Below are 13054 nucleotides of genomic sequence, written 5' to 3'. Positions count from 1 at the left end.
TCGTATCACACCAATCCCAGCGTACGAAGGATCTGGTGTTGATAAATACGGCGGCTGAGATCGATCGTATTTAACGTAACACGCCCATATAAAAGCACGTCTTCAGAAGGCTCGCCCCTAACTTTTACGACATGGAGAAACGTCCAACGGCAAAAAAAAAGAGTAATTTTTCAGAGACCGAAATGGAGACGCTCGTGTCACTAGTGGATGCGAACCGTCTGGTTTTATTTGGTAGCCTAAAAGCTGGCATTAAAGGAGAGCAGAAGAATGCTGTATGGAAAGAAATAACTGTTGCAGTGAATAGTGTTTCCAATGTTCATCGGGCTACGGAAGAGGTTTGTTAATTAAATTAATTAAATAATAAATTAAATGTACAATTTCTGTTATCCAGCTTAAAACATTTCACATATATGCTATTGTTTGCATTGCGTTAAAGTTATTTTTTTTCCGAATAAGGTGAAGAAAAAATGGTCCGACATGAAGCTCGGCACCAAAAAACGTGTTGCGGCTGTGAAGCGGGCCAAGCAATTAACGGGAGGAGGCCGGGTGGACCCAAGCCTTGAACTGACGGCATTTGAGGAGCGAGTGGCTGGTCTCATCGGGTCTCCGTCCATTTCGGGCATAAGTGGCGGAGGAGACACCGATGCACTCCGGACCCGTCATGGAAGTGGTAAAAAGGCCTTTGCAATTATTTAAAAAATATATATATCTACAGCTTCCGTGTTACAAAGTAATGGCACAAATAATCTCACGATTGCTTTTTATTTTTAAAGATGAAATGCAAGCAGGTTCATCCAAAATGGGAACAGAGCCAAGCCCAGTTGAAGAAACGGAAGGGCCGCCGCCGCCGAAGCAGCCGGAACGCGTGTCTGGCCGAATTGCTGGTCTGCCTTCATCGGTCTTGACTGCAGAAGTCCTGGACAAACAAACCGAGATGGTGGACATCAATAACTCTCTGTTAGCGATTAATGAAACGTTGAAACTAATCAATGAAAACTTGAAGAATAAATAAATTGGTTTGCTGTACTTTGATCTCTGTCTTGTTTTTAACCAAAAGATAAACGTATTGCTTACCCTTAGATATTAGAAGAGCCGAATTAAATCCTCCCTTCGTCGTAGAGCTCGAGCATGTGGCGCCTGTGGCCAGGGATCTCTGGGCATCGGGTCATCTAGCTGCAGGTCGGCAAATGGCACCCCATTTGCCAGCGCAATATTATGCAGAACCCCACATGCTAAAATAATATTGCATGTCTTTTCTGGGCTGTAGAGCAACGTTCCCCCTGCTGACCCGATGGACATCCACCTGCCCTTGAGTAGGCCTACATCACTCCACCGTTGCCCGTGTGCGCGTGTGAGCACTGTTGAAGTTGCGCTCCTGATCCGTGTTCGGATGAGCCAGAGGAGTTATTAGGTACTCGTTCAGGGCATAGCCTTTGTCACCTAGATGAATCACATCAAACTTTTAGTGCGATGTCTTAAACGTTTTAAGAGAAAAAAAAGTGCGACTGCAGCGTAACTCACAGAGGAGATGACTCTGACCATGAAGTGCGCCCTGATGTAGACGATGGCCAACGTTGCTATTTTGGAAAATAAAAGAATTGTGCGTGCCCCCAGGCCATCGGGCTACCATGTTCAGGATTGACATTCTGGCATCGCAAATAATCTGAACATTAACTGAATGGTAGCTTTTGCGGTTGATGTACGCGTAATCATTCATACGCACATGGGTACAATCAACCGCACCAATCACATTTGGAAACCTAGCAATAGCATAAAAATCCCGTTTGATTCCAGTTTGCTGATCGTTAGTGTATGGGAATTTAATATAACGTTCAGAGAGGGACAGTATAGCTGCCAAAACTGCTGGCATGGTTCGGCTAATACTTGGCTGGGAAATACCAGACCTGTCCCCGATCTCCCGCTGAAAGGTCCCGGTGGCCAAAAACCCCAAGGTAGAGCACACCTGCACTGGCACAGGTATTGCGTTTGATCGCCTAGTTTCTCGCCTTAACTGTGGCTCCAAAGCATTGCATAGCTCCATCAGGAGATGCCTTGGGAGACGAAAACGACTCAAGAGCCATTCATCGTTCTCCATAAAAAAATCGGCGCGGTCTCGAAAAACTCTCTCGTCTTAGACGTGCGTTGAGGTCCTCTAACAGAGCCAGATCTGCCATCGCTGCGACTCGACCACCTATTTGCCAAAGCACCTGTTTATATAGACAGCTGAATAAACATTTCACCTGTCACATTCTAATTATTTTCATAGCAATACTGTTTTTAATTAGGGCTGACTTGATTGTAATTGTTTGAACGGCTGGGCTAATTCCAATTTATTTAGTAATTAATACAGATGTGCAACATGGGCTACTTGTGCTGCACTATTCATCAGTGAAATACCCGTGTGTTGCGCCAAAAAAAACGTGCGTACACGAGCTCAGACCTGACGTGAGATTTCATCGCAGCCTGCGCTCACGTTCAAATTGATAAATGCCAAGCTCAACGTTGAAATGAGCGTACGTCCATTTTACGCACGTTTTCTGTCGTACGCTCGTTTGATAAATGAGGGCCAATATGTGGAAGTATTTTAAAGTACAATTAAACGACTTTGTTGAATTGCCACCTAAATGTATCACATTCAGAAGGAAATTCAGCTTCTCAGAAGAATTGCCGCTTATCAATTAATCGATCATCGATCGATAAGATGAAACAACTATCGATTAATGAATTACTCGATAATTTGCATCCCTAATTGCAATACGTTTCCATCAAACGCTGTAAGATCTCCTTTGGGCAAAGTATTCAACATCTGCTGTTTTATTAAGAGGCTTGTCAATTGATTTTGCTTTTCAAGAATTTTGGAAAGATTATCTGATTCTTGTCCTGGGTTTGGAACTGAGCTTCTAGATGGTGCTTGAAGAGGGTAAATGCTCTGTTCACGCATTGAATACTGAACTCTTGGTGTTCTAGGTAAAGTATGTGAAACAGGGAATTGAACCTGAACTCCATCCTTAAGCCTTGTATCCCTCAATTGTTCCAAAAACGGCAAAGAAACACTTTCAACATTTTCTTCCAGATATGTATTCATCGCATCTAATGCATTTCCCTTAACAGCTTGTGATTCTGCATTTTTCAAGTATTCAATTTTGGCTGTAGTAGCATCCAATTCAGTTTCTAAGTCTAGAGTCTCCATTCTCTTTCTGAGCTTTTCTCTTTGACAATCTAATTGCTCTTGTTGGTCCTCTAAAGCATGCTTTTCTTGCAAAGTTGCGACCTTAGCTAGTAGAGCTGCTCTTTCTGCCTCCACACGGATGCACACAGATTCAGTGGATGAAACTGATCGTCTACTGACCGTCGACTCTCGGTCACTGTATAGAAAGCTCCTATCATCAGGAGGTCGAAACTTCACGTCAGCACTTATTTCCAAGCCAGAAGAAGACACAGGCACATCATGTTCAGTGTCCTGTCTTTCTGTAGCAGCTATCCACTTTGCGACATTATCCATAAAAGCATTAATCTGTTCAAGCTTCGGTATATACCAGGATGTTGTATCGTTACTTCTGTCCTCATCGCTTAACGTTGCTTGATAAGACTCGTGATTGGATTTGAATTCATCAAACATAGCATTAAACTTGTCCATATTTCCTTTAATTTCTTCCAAATGTGTTTCATCATCCATCAAAGTATCCACAATATTCCTTCTCCTAGTGAGATGCGACAGTTTACCCGATCTAGTGGAGCGTAACTTCTCAGACGTTTCCTTGAGGTCTGTCTCGGGTGGGCCCAAACCTAAATCCTGATCGGAATCCGCCATCCTATTCCAATAAGGGGTAGTTTCGTTCGACAGAAAATAGTACATCAAAATTATCCATTTGGTTTAACGAAAAAATCTTCTTTAATCCATACAATCCTTACTTCAGGTTTCGTTAATTGCGTTACTGCATAGGAGTCTTCATTTCAGCTGGCGTCATATCAAACAATGAACGTCGGGCTATAACTCAAAAATACTCCGTAACCAAAGCTTCAAAAGTTCCACAAAAAAGGTGTCCAACAGTTCAGTTCATATATAATCCAATTCAATCAAAAAAAAGCACACATACCTCCGTTGTGGTTCAGTGTCTTTGTTTCTTTGTTCGAAAGTTTGTTGCGTTTGGCGCTCCACTGCGCCAAGCGCCTCCTCAATGAGCTTCTTAATTCTATTAGAAGGTGTAAGGTAGCGGCATCATTGACTAACTGTAGTGGCTAACCAGATGTTTTTCGACTGGTCCCATTGACACAGCTTGTGATATCTTTCTCACCACTTCCGAGGTGTACCGGTGCCTTGTTATCTTGACTCGAAAACCAAGAGACGTTTATTGATCGGGTTGATGATTTATTTACTTGAACAATCAAGCAGTAAAAAGTACGTTAAACTGTGGTTCTAACCCTGCGTTCACACCAAAAGATGCATTTGCTGCCCGAACGCGTTGTCGCCGAAGTTTTGCGGCGCAGCAAATCAAGTTTTGCTGCGCAGCAAAAGTTTTGCGGCACAGCAAAGGTTTTGCGGCGCAGCAAAGGTTTTGACGCGCAGCAAAAGTTTTGCTGCGCCGCAGTTTTGCAGCGCGGGAAGTTTCGCGGCAGGGCAAGTTTTGCCCGCGGTGCTTCTGAATTCATTCACAACCATGGCCGACATTATGAGCATTGCATGTCTTTACCTGTTGTGGAAGAGTGAGAGACGTCGGAATGCCCCTCGTTTATGGGTTCATGAGACCATTCGGAGCCTGGAAGGCTGGTGCTGCCTGCTACCCAACTGGGTTTTGTTTGGGGTTGTTATTCTATTCCTTTAGCATACTCATAGTTTAGTTTAACTGTAAACACAACTACACTACAAAATGCTGATTTGTGGGTTTTTTCGAGTTACTAAATAAATGTAACGGTAGTGAACTCTAGGTCACTCCAAGGGAGTAACACTGATTGGCTGTTACGGCATGTCACTCAGTGGCAACGCCTCAGTAGCAACGCTGTTGAACGCTGATTGGCTGTCATCACGCGTTTGCTGCAGAAAAGTTGAAATATTTCAACTCGAGCAGCATTTGACGTGCCGCAAAATACGTGAACGCGCCCGCCGCCCGTGCCCGGCAGCGGGCACGGGCGTGCTGCGCTGCAAATCAGATTTTGCCGTGCCGCAAATCAAATTTTGCTGCCGGTTTTCTCGGCAGCAAGTGCTGCGGCAGCAAAGCAGCAACGCGTCTCTACATTCACTTTGAATGGGATCGTGCTGCGCGGCAACTTTTTGCATCTTTTGGTGTGAACGCAGGGTTAGTGGTTCTAAGTGTTTGTGTTTCTGGTTTCGTTGTCGTCAATGATGGTATGCGCAAGCACCGGACACTCCTTCTCCTGGTTTGGCACACCTTTATGCTCCCATTGACCTATAGGGGGGCATACACACTCACGTGACCACACACTGTTCCAACTAGAAATAATCAATACAAATTAAATGTCCAATACCCATTGCTTCCAATATGTGAAACCAAACCAATACGAAGTATGAACAAAACATATACATGGCTCCTACACACACCACACGGTGGTCCGAACCCACCGAGCTGAACGAACTGTATGGTTCGGCATTAAGGATGGAGTTCCTCCACTTTCTCCTCACAAGTATATAGTCCAGTTGGCGTACCATACATGTGGCTCGATCCTGGAAGGTCCATCTCTTGCCTTGTCTTTTCTGGAACAAGGTGTTCGCTGCCAGTAGTTCGTGCTCCGTGAGAAGGGCGGTGAGGTTTGCACCATTGCGGTTGGTAGAGTCGTGGTATGGGAAGGGTGTGTCCTCTGGTCCGAGACTTGCGTTGAAGTCCCCCAGGATTGCCAGGAAGTTGTGTGCTGGAACACCTCGTACGGCTGTTGCCAGGTCCTTGAAGAACTTCTCCGCCTCCTCAGTTGGGGCCACGTTGGTGGGTGAGTACACGACTATGACTGTTGTTACTGGGTTATCTGAGAACTCTGCGATTAGGATCCTGTCTATGTGCTGGTAAACCCGACGGAGAGCCTTACGCGCCCGAGAGCCCAGCATTAGCCCCACGCCCCCTGTTTCGGCCTGGGCCTCGTTTCGCCACGCAGACAAGATGATGAACGTGCATCCCTCTACTTTGTGGTAAACGATCTGGTCATCAGTGTGCACTCTTCTGTGTTCCTGGACTCCCAGGATCTCCACTCCCCGCTCCTCAGCACAGTGTGCTAGCTCCACCAATCTAGCTTCTTCTCTCACTGTACATGCGTTGAAGGTTCCCATTACAAATGGTCTCCGACAGCGCATGAATGCATTTGACGGGGTGCTGTGATCGGACAGGACCCTCCCTGGTTTCCCAGGGTTTGAGGTCCTGTCGTCATGGTGTCCTCCAGAAGGAGGACCAGAACCGCCGTCCGCTGCGTTGCTCCTGCGGACTCCCGCCGCGTTGCTCCTGCGGACTCCCGCCGCTGGAAGTATAGGGTTTGGGATGACTTTGTTCTTCATGGTTGGCTTTGCTATGCTGATTAAGGACTGGTGGGCGCAACTCCTTGCAGTCCCGGTTTTAGTTCAGAGTGTCCTTCTCCTAGGTGGGTTGCCATCCAAGGCTATGAGCCCCTCCTGCCCAGGGATGCAGTTTAACGTTATACCCAGGACACAAATGTTGATCGAATGCTGTATAAACCATTAAAGCTTTAGAAAAAAAGCTTTTTGTTTTATTCGATATATGGTTTCATATGGTTTTCCTTTGTATGTTTTGGTTTTCATATGTTTTGTGATTGTAAAATTAAATATGTGACTAACATGTGTGCAAAACTTGCACACTACAAGGGTTTTTTATTCTTTAAATTCTTCAAAATGTATGAAGTGTACCTTCTCCCTCAGGCCAAGCTGCCCTACTGTAAGGGTTCAGTCTGATTGCATAGCTTAGCTTAAACATAGGCTATAGTACAGTGGTCTGGGCTACTCTTGTTCGGCATCCTTCTACCAGCAGTAGAAGGATGCCTCAATTAGAATAATGGGATTTAGTTTTAGTTAAGGGTACAGTTCTGTAATGTGTCTCAAACGACCCTCTAAGATAGTCTGAATAAAGATTCCATATCCCTGCGGCTTCCATAGCCTGATGTCATTGGGTCCAACCCAGTCTCACGGAAATACGTGACACTGTCACGTCACGTCATTTAATCTATTCATTCGTGATCTGGGACATGTAATTTCATTTTTTTCGGGCCAAAAGCATACATTTCTTACTCATTTTAAAAAGATGAGATGAAGCAGCTACCTTTTTTTCCGTCGCGGTTTGCCTACAGAGCCGCGCACCTGCATTAAATATATCTGTGAATTGTCACAATTTCTCAAAATCAAGGGTGAAAGTAGAAACGATAGGCCAAGCAATCATATTGTTAGAAATGTATGCTTTTTGGCACGAAAACATTTCAATTAGAACCCAGATCACAAATTAATAGATTAAATGACGTGACAGTGTCACCTATTTCCGTGAAACTGGGTTGTTGGGTCGGATGTGACAAGGCATCAAACGGTGTCTGGTGAAGTGTGTGGAGGAAGCATGTCTACGCTGTACCTACAGACACCACGGGTCTCTGGAGACCCCTAGGCTAGCAGATGGGACCCCATGGGCTCTGATTTTAGGTTATTTTTTCTTCTAATGAGCTACCAATGAGCTGTAAGAAAAAGGGAAACGGTTGAATAAAGACCAAATAATTGTCTTGTCCTCGTATTTTGACTATTATTTATGGAAGCCATTCCCGCTACAGGAAAAAAAAAAAAAAACACAAACTACCTCATAATTATGAGATTAAAAGTCATGATAACGAGATATAAAGTCATAATTATGAGATTCAAAGTCATAATTACGAGATTGAAAGTCATAATTACGAGATTGAAAGTCATAATTATGAGATTTAATGTCATAATTACATGATCGAAAGTCATAATTATGAGATAAAAAATCATAATTACGAGATTTAAGGTCATAATTATGACATTTAAAGTCATAATTACGAGATTTAGGGCCCTATCTTGCATCCGTCGCAAGTGACTTAGTCACTGGCGCATGTGTCGTTGCTAGTTTACAACTGGCGCAGAGCGTTCTTTTCCCACCACCGCCACTCGCCGGTAAATTAGGGATTGATCATGCGCCCCAAGGGGCGGTTCGGCGGAAGGAGGAGGCGTGTTCTGGCGCAAACGGTATTTTGCCGTTTCTGAATACCATTGCGCTACTGACCAGGAAATACCTGGTTTAAAGTCAGTGGCGCGTTGTTCAGATGCTATTTTAAGGGCGCATGCATACATGCGCATGCGATGCATACGGATTGCTTGTGCACCTCACGCATACACTTTGCTTCTCTCATCTACACGGACAGCAGTTCCCATTTTTGCAAACCATACATAATTACAAGGAAAATAAAATATTACCACACAAGGAAAATCATTGTGGTGTCCATAAAGATAAAATAAATAGGCATAAATCTAGCATACACATTTACCCAAATTATTCACGCGAATTGTAGCAGGCGTAATGACGGATCAAATTAACCTGGTTGACCAATAGTGGCAAGAGACATATGTAGGCTATATAAGGAGACCTGTCAAAGTGGGTTGTCCGTCAAGAATCAGGAACCACAATTCTGAAGACTGCGAAATCACCTTCTGTAAGTCCATTTAAAACCTTACTCTGCATACCAGTTAAGTTGAGGTTGCTCATAATTGTTCTATTGCACAGTGGAATGGAATACGTCTTGGGACCGAGGATCAGACGCCGGGGGGAGAGGGTCTACCGGACCAGACACACCTATCTCTCCCTGAGTGAGGAGGAATGCAGGCGTAAGCTACGCCTGACCCGTCAGGCTGTCACAGATATCTGCCATCTCCTGGCAGATGAGCTGGGGACTGATGCACGCTGTCCCTATGCCCTCCCCGTTGCAGTGAAAGTTACAGCGGCACTGCATTTCTATGCATCTGGGTCGTTCCAGCATCCCCTTCTATTGGACGCATTTCACAATTGGCAATAAGTTCGGCTGTACATGCAGTTACGTCAGGTCTAGTCCGACATGCTGGGGAATACATCAAATTCCCCGTTACACCAGACAGCCAGGAAAGAACAAAGCAGGAGTTTTGGACCAAGTGGGTTCCCTGGCGTCCTTGGTGCTATAGACTGCACCCATGTGCAGCTACGTGCCCCATCAGTAAACGCACTCATATACATAAACCGGTAGGGAACTCATTCGATTAATATCCAAGTCATTTCCGATGCTAATTGTAGAATAAATCATGTCTTTGCTAATTACCCTGGCTCAAGCCATGACTCTTTCATATTGGCAAACTCGACCATTCCTGCCATATTCGAGGGGAATCCTCCCTTGGATGGGTGGCTGTTAGGGGACAACGGCTATCCGTTGAAGACATGGCTCATGAACCCATTTCTTATGCCAGCAACAGTGCGCGAAATTGTATTCAACAGGAAACACACACAAACACGCAGTGTAATTGAACGTACATTCGGAATACTGTTGGGAAAAATAACCTGATGAGCACATCATATGGCAGGCACATTAATATATAGTCGACTCTTGCTCTAAACCCAACGAACACATAACACAAACATGATAATATATAGTCAGGTCAAGGCCGGAGCTGAAGGCCCCATCTCCCAGGCAGGCAGATGGTGGACACTCAGACAATGCACCAGTATCATCTCCAGAACGGGAGAGCCACATTAATTTATCACACAGGAGACATTTTGAGAGCTCTTCCCCGTTAGGAGGAACCAAGAGATACCTCTGCCCACACCAGGGGCCTGAGAGCCACATTAAATTATCACACACGAGACATTTCAGGGGGGCACTCCCCGTTTTAATTTATCACACCGGAGACACGAGGAACTCTCCCCGTTACGAAGCTCTCTCAGGGCCTGGGAGCCAAAACACACAGAACCGCACACATCTCAAACGCACACACCTCATCGAGAGGAGGATACAGCATAAGACTGCATCACACAGGGACTCTTCCCCTTCTTCTGAAGCAGACCTTCCACGGAGGCGAAGCTCCAGACGAACCATCAGCGCTGATTAGGGACTTAGACATATTCGATTTCTCACGCTTTATGACTCTGTATAACCGTTGCCACTTTACTTAATAAATCCAAGGTCCTCGTGCCGATAGACTTTATTACCTCTCCGTCTCATTTTATCTGGTCCAGTAGCTAGACAGACCGTTTTTCCCAACAATACTGAAAATGCGCTTCAGGTGTTTGGATAGGTCAGGTGGTACTTTACAGTATGGTCCTCAAAAAGTCGCAGCATTCTTTGTGGCATGTTGTGTTTTACACAACATTGCCATGAATCATGGATGTGTCGATGACATTAATGAGGATAGATTAGAGGACTTAAGGAGACGTGATGCTGAACTGCATGTGCCGATGCCATTACGTCCAAATGCCCCAGCAGCAGCACGGGAGAGGAGAGCTCATCTGTCAGAAGAGCTGCATCGTATATAGTGAGATACGCAAACTAATGACATCTCCGCTTTATTGTTTAGCTACATTGTACAATTATTATCATGCATTCATAACCTTGTGATTCAGAGAAAGTGAGCCCAAAACATCGGAATGTCCTTGAAACATTTTTTATTCGACTTGTCCAAATGTTCGTAGGCGTAAATGAAAAAAAATAATACAAAACGAAAAATGAAAAGTTGCAAAGATTTGAAGGAGAAATAAATTATTTTCTCACTCCTCTGAACCTTTCTTGGCGCGCGCCTGGCGCCATCATAATAGCAATCCGCCATGGAACAAGCGCCGATCGCTCTTAAAGGGGATGCGAGAAAACGCTCTGATTGGTTCATTGCACGTTACGCCCAAACCACACCTACGGGTAATTAGGCTGCTTCAGACCAACCCTTTTGACACTTGCGCCGCGGCACATGTGTCATTTATCCGCCTGTAAAATAGCGATAGCGCCGTAGAACCGCCCACAAAGCTACTTGCGCTTTGCGCTTCCCACTTGCGTTTCAGACCGTTAAAATAGGGCCCTTAAAGTCATAGTTATGAGATTTAAAGTCATAATAATATTTCGTCCTGGGTACAACGTTAAACTACATCCGACCTGGAGAGGGATGGGCGCCGCCAGGTTAAATCGCCCAAGACACACCACATGATGACAACCACAGCTTTACCCATACCGGCTCGTCGTCGCCCGGGTCACCAAGGACCGCGCCTACCATTGGCCACCAGGACGGAGGTGAAAAATGTACTACTGGGAAACTCTGCAGATTCCGCACTAGAGACAATATAGTTGTTGGAACCTAGAATGTAAGAACACTAACTGCTGATGGGAAACTCGAAGAGCTAACCCATGAAATGGATCAATACCGCTGGAATATCAGTGAGATACGCTGGAGAGGATTCGGTGAAACATCAACCGATGCAGGCCACAAGCTCTATTTCAGCGGCAAGGAAAATAAACACCAGCATGGTGTTGGTTTCCTTGTTCACAAAAACATTAAGGACACTGTCATGGGCTGCCGGCCAGTCTCAAGCAGACTCATTACCATTCGTTTGAGAGACACCATTCAACATCACCATCATCCAGGTCTATGCGTTAACACCGGTAGGACACGCAGCTTTCCAAAGGCAGACATTGGGAGCGATCACGACCTTGTCCTGATGTCCTTTCGCCTACGTTTACAGAAGATCAAAAGCTCCCAGTTGTTAGATTTCAGCTTATTTCTAAACTGTTCGGACAGACTCTGCGTTGTGTATTTTCAGTCGTAGTAGTAATTCTTGAAGTCGAAATCAAAGCAGCTTGACAGGTTAGATCAGAGGGTTGAATAGATGGTTTATTCCAGGATGTAATACAGCGAGATACAGACTTAGGTTGAATAATCTATAGTGGACCCATTGAGGAGCCGTTTGATGACTTGTTCCTTGGCTGTCGAACCCTCTTCTCGTCAAACCAAAGGGTTGGGGCGAGTATTATACAAAAAGGGGATACATGAATAACACGAAAACAGACGCACTCTCAGCACTGATAAGGTATCTGGCCCTGGCCATGTCCCGGAGGACCAGGTCGGTTCAACCTTGTTGAGACATAACAATGGCAGAACACCCTGTCAGTATGAGAGGCCCTGGCTTGTCCCTAGACTAGAAATGTGAACAACAGAGAGACACTAAAATACACCAACATTCTACATTCCTCCCTCTTGATCATACTAAACATAGTTTAAAGATCACCCACAAAATGAGAATTCAGTGTATTTTCTGGTGACCCATTAATAATTAACTAAATCAATGAAAGAAAGCATAAAAGGCAATAGACAAGTAAATTCAAATCATACACAAGTAAACCAGGTGTAGGCCACTATAATAAAGAAAATAACAAACTCATTAGGTTACTCATGATTAAAACAAAACATAAAAAATGTAAAGAATCAAGAAAGTCAACTGTCCAGACACCTCCCTCTGCTTGGCACAACAACATCACAGACAATACTGCAAGACTGAGTTGGTTTTGAGTAGCAGTTGCAACAGAGTTCTTTCCCAGTTGATGAGGTGTGATGGGGTGTGCAGGTGTGCAGGTGTGATGGGGGATGAGGATGAAAGTTCGTAGTAGGGCGTCAGGACAAACACAGACACAGTTCAGTTCAAGGACTCATCCCAAGGACTCAACAAGTGTCCGTGTCTCCTGGATCTCCCAGGTACGATGAAACATGAAACAAAGAAAAAGTGCAGTATCAGTCATGGGGGAGGCATTGTCACAGCCTCCAACAGTAATAATAATCAACTATGGTTTGTAATTGCCTCAATGATTCGATAAACAATGAAAAATGATCATACAAAAATTAATCGCTTGATTCGAAAATGGTTATATCAGTAATCAGTCATCATAGTTCTCAATAAACCTTGTGTGAATGAATGAATGATTGAACCTTTGTTAAAAAATAAAACAAAACAAATAAAATGTTCTAAAGCTGAGCAGTTGTGTCAAGAAGGAACCAACATGAATTCTCAATTAGACAGGCGACAAAGGTGACAAAAGTCCTAGCATC

At 44.5% G+C, this 13054-nt stretch overlaps 2 protein-coding genes across 2 annotated transcripts; both read right to left on the bottom strand.

The window, feature by feature from the left end:
* Positions 1-743: 743 nt before the first annotated feature.
* On the bottom strand, positions 744-5290 carry LOC132452529 (uncharacterized). The gene is made up of 2 exons (XM_060045197.1): positions 1075-5290; positions 744-916 (listed from the first exon to the last, which is right to left on the bottom strand). The coding sequence occupies exon 1, from the start codon at positions 3854-3856 to the stop codon at positions 2726-2728; it is 1131 nt and encodes a 376-aa protein (XP_059901180.1). The 5' UTR covers positions 3857-5290; the 3' UTR covers positions 744-916; positions 1075-2725.
* Positions 5291-5310: 20 nt separating this feature from the next.
* LOC132452885 (craniofacial development protein 2-like) lies at positions 5311-6496 on the bottom strand. The gene has a single exon (XM_060045723.1). The coding sequence runs from the start codon at positions 6494-6496 to the stop codon at positions 5450-5452; it is 1047 nt and encodes a 348-aa protein (XP_059901706.1). The 3' UTR covers positions 5311-5449.
* Between the last annotated feature and the right edge of the window lie 6558 nt (positions 6497-13054).

Source organism: Gadus macrocephalus, chromosome 23 (genome assembly GCF_031168955.1).
Source record: "Gadus macrocephalus chromosome 23, ASM3116895v1".
NCBI lineage: Eukaryota > Metazoa > Chordata > Actinopteri > Gadiformes > Gadidae > Gadus > Gadus macrocephalus.
Note: the sequence above shows the minus strand (reverse complement) of the source record. Positions and strands in the feature narration are given on the sequence as shown.

Bases quoted from the DNA above. Each gene is read 5' to 3' on its own strand.
- LOC132452529 (XM_060045197.1), bottom strand. From the start codon at position 3,856: ATGTACTATTTTCTGTCGAACGAAACTACCCCTTATTGGAATAGGATG.
- LOC132452885 (XM_060045723.1), bottom strand. From the start codon at position 6,496: ATGAAGAACAAAGTCATCCCAAACCCTATACTTCCAGCGGCGGGAGTC.